The 9783-nt window shown below is 49.5% G+C and overlaps 1 protein-coding gene across 2 annotated transcripts in view; it reads left to right on the forward strand.

The window, feature by feature from the left end:
* Positions 1-6893: 6893 nt before the first annotated feature.
* VTCN1 (V-set domain containing T cell activation inhibitor 1) overlaps positions 6894-9783 on the forward strand; it is a 72641-nt gene continuing 69751 nt past the window's right edge. The window contains exon 1 of one of the 2 annotated variants that reach the window (XM_012663064.1): positions 6894-7008. Coding sequence is in view for 1 of the 2 variants with exons in the window: in XM_012663063.1 (XP_012518517.1) it covers positions 6977-7008 (32 nt within the window). In the remaining variant the exon portion in view is untranslated. The remainder of the gene's footprint in view (positions 7009-9783) is intronic. The other variant, XM_012663063.1, reaches the window with a different exon arrangement.

Below are 9783 nucleotides of genomic sequence, written 5' to 3' on the forward strand. Positions count from 1 at the left end.
TCACAGCTATTGCCAAGTTGCCCTCTATCAGGTACACTTCCCACTGGCAGTGTACGAGAGTGCCTGTTTCCCTGTATCTTTGCCAATTCAGTGTGTTGTCAAACCCTTGTGTTTTTGCCAATCTGATTAGGTGAAAATAGTATCTCAGTGTTTTTTTTAATTTTTGATTTCAGCCTATTACGGGGGTACATTGTCCTTTCTGTTGACGTGCAGCTCTGGGAAAGGACACACCTGAAGCCTAAAGCAGGTTGGAGATTCCATCTCACCAGCTAGGCTAGCACATCATCCCTGGCCTGTGGTTATGTGTGTCAGAGCCAAATTAGTCCCACACTCAACCTTTCTCCCAAGATTTTGCATCCTGCTCAGAACAGAGGGCACGTGTGTACTCAGGAGCAGTAGAGTACAGAAAGGGATGAAGAGAGACCTTATCTAGGGCACTGTTAGGGGTTGACCTGTGTCCCACTATCTTAGTTCGAGCTGCTAAGAACAAAACACCATGGGCAGGGTGGCTTAAACAACAAACATTTATTTCTCACAGTTCTGTGGCTGGAAATCCAAGGTCAGGGTGTAAGCATGATCAGGTCCTGGTGAGGGTCCTCTTCTGGGACACAGACAGCTGACTTTTCGTTGTTTCCTCACATGGTAGAAAGAGGTGAGAGAGCTCTCACCCTTTTATAAGGGCACTAATCCCATTCGCCAGGGCTCTACCCTCCTAACCTAATCACCTCTCAAAGGCCTCACCTCCTAATATCATCACATTGGGAGTTAGGATTTCAGCATATGAATTGTGGGGGTGTTAGGTGGATAGTGAAGGATTACGGGCCCTCCTAGAGAGGAAAATGAGAACCGTTGCCCCCATCTTGGTCCTGCCCCCACCCTAATTCTATCTCAAGCAACTGCCATACCTGGGGGAAGAGGGAATACCCTATGAATCTGCCAATCAGAACTTGGTGAGCCAGCTGCAAAAGAATGCAGATGGCTCTCTAGCCCACAGGCCAAGCCGCATAGGTACCACAGAGTCTGGAAATTGACCTAGAGCAACCTGCATGCATAGTTAAGACTCAGGTCATGTGACTCCCAGCTGTCCAATCAAAGTGGTTCCATGGTGACCTCTGAGCCACTAAGGAGGTCCCAATCCAGTACTATCAAACACAGACCATAACCAAACTCTCTTTTCCCTGCAGCAGCAAGGGGTCCGATCATCATCTGTGGCATATGTATCGTGCTCTGTAAACCTATATCGTGCTCTTGCCCTGTAATCCTATCTTTCTCTCCTCAATTAACCTCATTTTTGTGTTTGCCTAGCTTTGGCATGTCTGGTTATTCTTAGGCCATGAGCATGCCAAGAACTGACAGTTTCAGACTAAAATCTGACAGAGAGACACAAACATTCAGTCCACTGCAACTCCCCAAAAAGATATATTGAAGTCCTAACCCTGCCAGTTACTCAGAAGGTGACCTTGTTTGGAGATAGGGTCTTTACAGAGGTAATCAAATTACAATGAGGTCATTAGGGTGGGTCTTAATTCAACATGACCTGTGTCCTTATGAAAAGGGAAAATTTGACAGCGTTTCTGGAGCCACACCCGGACTAGTAGGAAAGGGACCCATGATCAATTAGCAACGTCTTCTGTGGATATGGGGTGGGGAGCAGTACTGAATTCCACCAGGCTCCAGGACATACTAACCTAGTGATGATCATAGGGGCCACACAGATTTGTGAACTGGTGAACAATGGGCAGGGCTCCCCGGATCTATGCCTGAGGGCTTTGGCTGGATGATGGGGGTGGGGCAGTGGAGAGGAGGCATGGCATCTGTCTCAGGCTTCAGTCCCCAGGCTAGCCAGCAGTGAAGCAATCAGTCCTTCCCTAATACGGGAGCACTAGTAACTAGCAGAAGAATGTCAAGGTCTCAGACAAAATGACAGCTCCTTAATATTTCACTACATGTCGGCCATCCCTTCCAATTGACATTTTGAAGTTTGCTACATTAAGACTACGAGGTCTCCTTTTCCCAGCTCTGTAGAGTATTGTAAGATCTGTTCTCTCACAGGATTCCAAATGCCTGCTAAAAACAAGGTGTTTCTCAGGGAGGGTCTTAGTTTTTTCTCGTGTATAAAAGAAAGCCTGAAATATTGATGAAAAGGTGTAAAGATGCGGGTGGTATTTGCTTCTGGTAAATGAGGGCCCCTCTTTATTTCTTGCCTAAAGGCTGATTCAACAACAATTTTTCTTTTCAAACTCATGTGTGTGCAGGTGTGTGTGTGTGTTTGTAACATGTCTTAGCATACTGGGTGCTCCGTGAAATACCATTCCAGCCGAGAAGCAAGAGAGTACTTTTGCTCACTAAGGTTGACTTAGCAGACCCCGGCAGTAGATGGCGAGAGGTCATCTGCAGTGGCTTCAGAGCCCATGAGACAGAAACATGGAAGAGAATAAGGTGAAAGGATAGTGTATCAGTCATCTATTGCTTATGTAACAAACCACCTCAAAATGTAGTGGCTTAAAACAGTGACCGTTTTACTTGTTCATGATTACGTGGGTCAGTAATTTGGGCTGAGATCAGCCAGGTAATTCTTCGGTTCACCTGAAGGCATTCATGTGACTGCAGTTGGCTAACAGCTGGTTGATTCAGGAATCTCAAGCTGGGATGGCTCATCTCTGTTCCACAGTTTTTTCCACACGGTGACAGAAGGGTCCTCAGCAGCTAGAGAGGGCACGCCCAAATGCACAAACACTTTTTAAGCCTCTGCTTGCATCATGCTCACTAATGGCTAGTGGCTAAGCCCAGAGTCAGTGTGGGTGGGGATTGCACAAAGGCACAGATACAGGAAGGCAAGATTCTGCGGACACCCTCAGTGGAAGAATCTACAGTTTGCTTTTCTGAGAACCTTTGTATCATGTCCTGAGATGCCCAAAGGGTAAAACTTGCACATGGTCTAGGGGTTCTGCCTTAGAAGTTCAGTTCAAGAGCTAGTGAAATTGTTATTTTCATTAATATGATTCCATTTATACACACAGGCAAGTAAGGCCTGGAGAAACTCAAGTTAATTGACCTTGAACAAATCTCTTAATCTCTGAGACTTAGTTTCCTGTTTGTAAAACTTCACAGGGCTATGGTAAGGATCACAGGAGCTCAGGGCCTTTTGTGAAAAGTGTAAATCCCCACAAATAAGTGGATGCTCTTCCTATCACGGCCAGGATATGCTGTGATTCTGGGGAAATTTAAGCCCGATGCACGGGAGAATGTGCAGATATGCAATGAGAAAGTGGGGCTCCAGGTGACTGGGCTGTTGAAACAATTTTTAAAAAAATGCATGAGTAGACATTCTGGTTCCAGATACATTAAGTTAGTCTCTGTTTCAGTCTCTCTATTTCCCAAAGATCAGCAAGGGGAAAAGAGATTTTGTTTGTCTCACACATCTGCTTTACCTTTGTCCTACCCCTAAATCATTCCTCAATCTCAAATGTGACTTGTTCTCTCCTGCCTTTAATAGTGTCAATCCAGCTCATAAGACGTCTCCTCCAGAAAATGTTTGATTGATTACACCCCAGGTTGATTCCTGCTCACCCATCCATCAAATGCTACTGAGTGTTTTTTATGTCTGGCATGGTGCTAGGACCTGGTGACAAAAAAGATGAATGAGGCATAGTTTTTACCTTCCAGGAGTTCACAGACTATCAATGAGACAGATGCATAAACAGAAAATAGTACTGTTATTGTGTGCTATGTAAGAAAAATGTGCATTTATTTAACATTCGTTTAACACATGCCTTATACTGGTGTGAAATACGAAGATGAATAAGACACCTTTTCTATTTTTAAGGTGTGTCGAGTGAAGGAGACAGAAAAGTCAAGGATCCCATTTTAGGAACACAGAAGTCAGCACAAGGTTCATGTGGGAGCCCGGGGCTCAGCACCTGCCAGATGGAAGTCGCTGGGAAATTTTCCCATAGATTTTATGTAGAACGAGAAAAGGGCAGGGATGGATTCCAGGCGGAGAGAGTGACATGTATAAAGGCAGGGTGGCTTGGGAGAGCACGCTGGCATTTCAGAGAAACCCAAAGCAGCTTAGCATGGCTAGTCCACAGAGTGAGATGCAGGAACATGAGTGAAAAATCTGGAGAGGTAGGCAGAAGTGAGATCACGGGCCCTGGGGAACCACTGGTCGCTTTAAGCAGGCAAGGGGCCTGCTCAGATTTGCATTTTAGAAAGAGCACTCTAGCAGAAGTGAGTGGATCAGCAGAGATAGAGGCAGAGCGGGAACAGGGCAATGAAGTAGGAGACTGTTTAGTGATTTAATTCAAATGGGAAATGAGGAGGGAGTGAATTGGGGCAGTAGTACTGGGAACGGAGAGAAGGGACGGATTTGGGAGGCACATAGGAAAGTTGTGAGCTGAATTATGCCTCTCCGAAAGAATTCATGTTGAAGTCCTGACCCCTCTTACCTCAGAATGTTACTGTGTTTGGAGACAGGGCCTTTAAAGAAGTAATTAAGTTAAAATGGGATCATTAGGGTGGACCCTAATCCAATAGGACTGGGGTCCTATGAAGAGGAGATTAGGACAGACACGCAGAGATGGAAGACCAGGGAGAGACACAGGGAGAAGACAGCTTCTACAGGCTAAGGAGAGAGGCCTCAGGAGGAACAAACTCTGCCAACATCTTATCTGAGACTTGTAGCCTCCAGAACCGTGAGAAAATGCATTTCTGTTGGCTGAGCCACCCAGTCTGTGGCCGCCCTGGGAAACTAAAGAGGAAGAGTCACCCTGCTGAGCACGGGGATGTCTGCAGCGAGGGAGAAGGAGTTGAGGGTGACTTTGAGGTTTCTCACTGTGCAATCTAGCATGTGGTACTGCTGTGCTCCAGAGGTGAAAGCCAGGAGAAGCAGTGGGGTTAGTGGTGGAAGGGGATATGTTCTAGTTTCCTGGTCCCTACAGGACAACATAGCAGAGAAGTCCACTAAGCAGCTGGGTGTGTAGCTGGAGCACAGTCAGGACGCTGAGCTGGGGATGCGGATGTGGGGTCTCCAGGTGGAAGGCAGCTGAAGCGGGGCAATGGATGAGGTTGGCCAGGCCCCTGTGCTGTAGGAAGAGGAGGCAGAGGACAGAACCATGGAGAACCCCATCACCTATGGAAGAGTGAAGGAAGAGGGCCTGGGCACAAGGCAGAGTGGGGGGATCTTGGAGAAGAAGAGAGGCTCTCCAGTGCTAAGGGGTCAGTGTTCCAAGACCCTCTCTCTGCACGCATGCATACGTACACATTCGAGTTTCGTCTGTTGCTCTGCAATGATTTCCCCCATTATTTTATGGGTATCTCCCTTCAGGTTTTGGAGTTAGAACCAGAGTACTCTGTTTGCTTCTCCAGAGAAGGCAGAATGCATTTAGCTCTATAGTCTTGCCAGATAATGCCTGTCCGATGGCATGTGGGCTCCTCTAGACATCCTCCTGACAGGAGCTGCCTACTGGTCACTTTCTCTCTTACTCAGAGAAAGACAGAAACCCATCTACGCCGGGTTGTCTTGGTTTTCCCTCCAGGGCCTTCCGTAGACCTTCCCTTAGTGATGAGAGGCTGGAGGAGAGAAACCCCGTGGCTCTGCTCCAGGTGTCTAAGGTGGGGCTGCTCATTGAGGGGTTGGGCAGAGTCCCTGTGCCTTTGGTCAGAATTATGGAAACCACTGCTCCCATTGCCCTCGGCTTCCCCGGGCCTGGGAGGAACCAATCAGTGTGGACACTTCATAGGTTTCCGGGCATCGCCCTTTACTCACTGTGGGGGAGGGAAGGCACATGGGCCCCTCTCACTTACTACTCGCTCCAACCCAGTAAGAGATGTCTTGAAGAAAGGCGAAGTGATGTTCTCAAAGCCACATGATTAACTAGGGAGCAGGATGTGGCCCTGGCTCTGTTTGGCTCTAAAGATCCTTCCCCTGCTGTCTCCCCACCACCACTCCATTCTCCCTTCCTTCTCCAGTTTCCCTCCGTGGTGCTCCCGCAGCCCATGTCCCAATACTAGAGTGGTTCTGCTGAAGGCCCAGAGCAGCTTTGGTGTCAATACAGTCCGTCCGCGTAGCCAGTAAGCCCCGCAACCAGTCATGCCCACTTGCAAAGCGCTCTTCGGGGGTGTGGAGGGAACAGTACAAGAGAGCAAGGTTATGCCTTGAGAAGTGTCCTGCCCAGTTGGCAATCTGAGTGCTGGATGAGACGTCGGATACATTTTTGCCAACTCGCTCAACTTCAACAGCAATAGCTTCTATGTAATGCACATTCAGTGTCTTTTTGGAGTCTCAAAAAAATTACGAGGTGGGAAGGGCTGGCCCTCTCACCCTCCCACTGAGATGAAACCAGAAGGGATTTGTCAGCCAGCTGAGCATCGCAGGGGCCTGAGGTGAGCTCAGTCTTGAGTGACAAACTCAGCAGTCTTGTCACTTCAGCTCATGGCCTTTCTGAGGTCTCTCAGCATGAATCACTTCTGTGAGAGACCCCACCAGTGGTGGCCCCGTCTCCATCTGGGCACCACCTACCAGCAGGGATGGGGACTCCCAGGCCCCCAGCTTGCTGGCACAGCCTGACATTTTGAGCTCTTCCAGTCCTTTCTTATTTTGAGATTAAATCTCCCTGTCTAGAGCTCCCTTCCACAGTCAGGAGGAAAAGACACATGCTGAATACCACCCCTAAAGCAGGGGGCCTAGGAAGCTTTTTCCTCCTCACCTTCTTGCCAAGGTCAAGGCTGGAAATCAGCTTGGAACCCCTGGCTTCACTAGCTGGCTGGGTGCAGGCAGCCCCTGTGCCTGCAGGGAATTCTGCCTGGCTGGCTGTGCCGTTTCCTCATACCTCAGCTGTACCCAGTGCACGTACCACTCCCGGCCTGAGCGCACTATTTAAGGCCAGCACGCTGGTGAGTCACAGCATCTGGCAGGACAGCAGCAGCTCCTCACCCAGCACCCAGCCACGCCGTGGGAAGAAGCCTCCCTCTAGCCATGGCTTCCCTGGGGCAGATCATCTTCTGGAGGTAGTGTACTCTTCTCTCTGCCGTGCAGGTGAAGGGAACAAGGGTGAGGTCTTTTGGGGGTGCTGAGCACTGCTGGGATGTCCCATAGGGCCCCACCTGTGCCCTTATCTGATTCAACATTGAGCCAGCAGGAACCTGGCCAGACAGCAGCCTAACTGGACTGGTCTTACCATCACACCCAGCCACTTGGGGCACTTGTTCAGGGTTAGGGAGGGGTTTGGTTGGTGGCCTGCCATGGAGAGCAGGCACCTGCCGGGGGGAGTTTGGACTGGGGGGAGTGTGTGCCAGGCTGGGAGCTCCCCTGAGATGTCAAGGCTCTGAGCACTGTGGAGCACTGAGCAGGGTGGCATGGAAGGGAATCAATGACTGTGATGAGGGGACCCTCTACACAGCCCAAGGACAAAGGAGGTGAACATGCTTTGATTCTTCTATGTGGGCGTGATTTCTCGGTACTGCTGAGCAATTCACACCAACACCCCTCCCTGCACCCAGCTCAAGGATGGGGTTCCTCATCTTCCTGGGAGCTCCTTGGAAAGGAGACTTTGCTGCTGCCGCTCTCTAACTCCCCAGAGAGGAAGAAAGAAGCAAGTCCCCTCCCCTGCCTTTTGCTTTTCTCCCTGAGCTACATTCTAGTTGCCTCTTTTTTCCTCAGAACAGCATTTACCCTCCTGGAAGGAAAGAGATGGAAAACAAAGGCTTGTCTTGAAATAGGTGGTGATTTAATGTCAGTCACAACTCAGGACAGAGTTTAGGAAGACTGATACTTGTTGGTTCTGGAGGTTATTTAAAGGGCCAATCCTCCAATTTCTGTGTTATATTTTTCCATGAAAGGAAGAAAAGAAGGGAGGGATGGAGGGAAGGCAGGAGGAAAGGAAAGTCCAGATTAACAGTGAAAAGTGTAGAGACTGAGAGAACAATATCACTTCCCAGAGGCAACCTAGACAATTCTTTTCCTCAAAACCAAACATCAGCTCCCCCGCTCATGTTCATCTGAAATCGCCAGTCATGTGGCAGGGGTAGGGGGCACTCCACGGGCCACAGGGACTGCTTGGGCAGCACTCCCCTTCCTGTGTCCGGCAGGACACGGTGCTCCATCGGCTGCCAGGAGAAGCAACGGGTGGTGGGGCTTCCACCTAGACTTTCCTGTCTTGAGAGATTGTCCCTAAGACGCACCTGCATCAGAGGAGCTAGTGTTTTCGCACTAGGTGCCTCAGAGTAGCGTCTCCTTTAATCCTCACCAGCACCTTGTGAAGGTTCCCTATTAACTCAGAGAAGTTCAGTCATTTGCTCGGGGCCATGCATAAGGGGCAGGGCCGCTGTAAACCCGCTCCATCTTGCTGGGAAACCGCAAGCTCTCAACCGGTGTCACGCTTGCCCTGCTCCCACCTGTCCCAGCTCCCCCACCCCCACCCCACTCCTCCAGCCTGGGTCCCAAGGATGTGAAACACTCCTCATGCACAAGTGGCTCTGTTGTTCCAAGGACGGACATGTGGGCTCTCTAATAATACACTACAACCAGCCTGACTGGTTTTGCTGGAGGATTAGCAGGAGGTGGGTGGTCAAAACTCGGAGCCCTCACCCTTCAGAGACCCACTGGAATCAACAGAGGCTCCTCTTGTTGGCACCAGCGTGCCTCCTTAGCTATTCATGCTCTGCGGTTGCAAAGGCAGGGACCAGCCACAAAGGTAGCAGATCCTTTGTGGAAAGAGGCCACCAGGAAGAGAGCCAACGGGTAGCTTTAGTGGGGAACAGGATCTCGAAAGCTTGTCCCAGGGCTGCATGTGGAGCCCACCTGGGGGAACTCTTGGCCCTAACAAACCCTCTTCCTTTGCCATAATTTTCTTAATTCATGCAAATGCCTCTCATTGAGGTGGTCACGACCCAGGGATTGTGGGAAAGCTCGTAAGAGGGGCTGCCGTCCTCTGTAGACCCAGTGGGTTATTCTCTTAAATAGTTACCAGAGAGCTTCATTCCTTAAGACCTCGCCCTCAGAGTGCATGCTGCCCAGGCATGGAATGCTGGTGTGTAGTTTCTGCCATGCCCGGCCTTCTTGGCACATGTAAGAGCTATGTGATCAGATCTCTCCTCCCTCTTCCCATCACGGCTTCAACAGCAGCAGCATTCACCTAAGGAACATTTGTCAAGTGCCTGCTAGGAGTCCCAGGGTAGAAAACCTTTGCTCTGAGGACGTTAAATTCTAGTCAACAATATTAACTGAGCGCCTACTATGTGCTGGATATTGTGTTAAACACTGGGGAAAGGTGACAAAGCTGCTATAGGTCAGAGCCTAATGGGGGAGAAAGACTCACAAACAAATAATTCCAACATGCAGTTCGTAAGTCATGAGACAACAAGCACAGGATGCAATAAGCACAGGAGCACTTCCTTTATCCAAGGCTTTGGGAAGGTTTCCTGAGCCAGGTGATGGCTGGGCTATATCTTAAAAAGTGAGTTAGTATGATCCAAGTGAAGAAGGGTGGAAAGGGCAGTCTAGGTAGAAGGAACAGAATACAATACAATAAAGTAAAATAGGCCAAGTGCGGTGGCTCACGCCTATAATCATAATACTCTGGGAGGCCAAGGCAGGAGGATCACTTGAGGTCAGGAGTTTGAGACTAGCCTGAGCAAGAATAAGACCCCGTCTTTACAAAAAATACAAAAATTAACCAGGCGTCGTGGCACAAATCCGTAATCCCAGCTACTCAGGAGGCTGAGGCAGGAGGATCACTTGAGCCCAGGAGTTTGAAGTTGCTGTGAGCTATGATGATGCCACTG

This window comes from Propithecus coquereli, unplaced genomic scaffold, assembly GCF_000956105.1.
Source record: "Propithecus coquereli isolate 6110/MARCELLA unplaced genomic scaffold, Pcoq_1.0 Scaffold791, whole genome shotgun sequence".
Classification (NCBI taxonomy): Eukaryota; Metazoa; Chordata; class Mammalia; order Primates; family Indriidae; genus Propithecus; species Propithecus coquereli.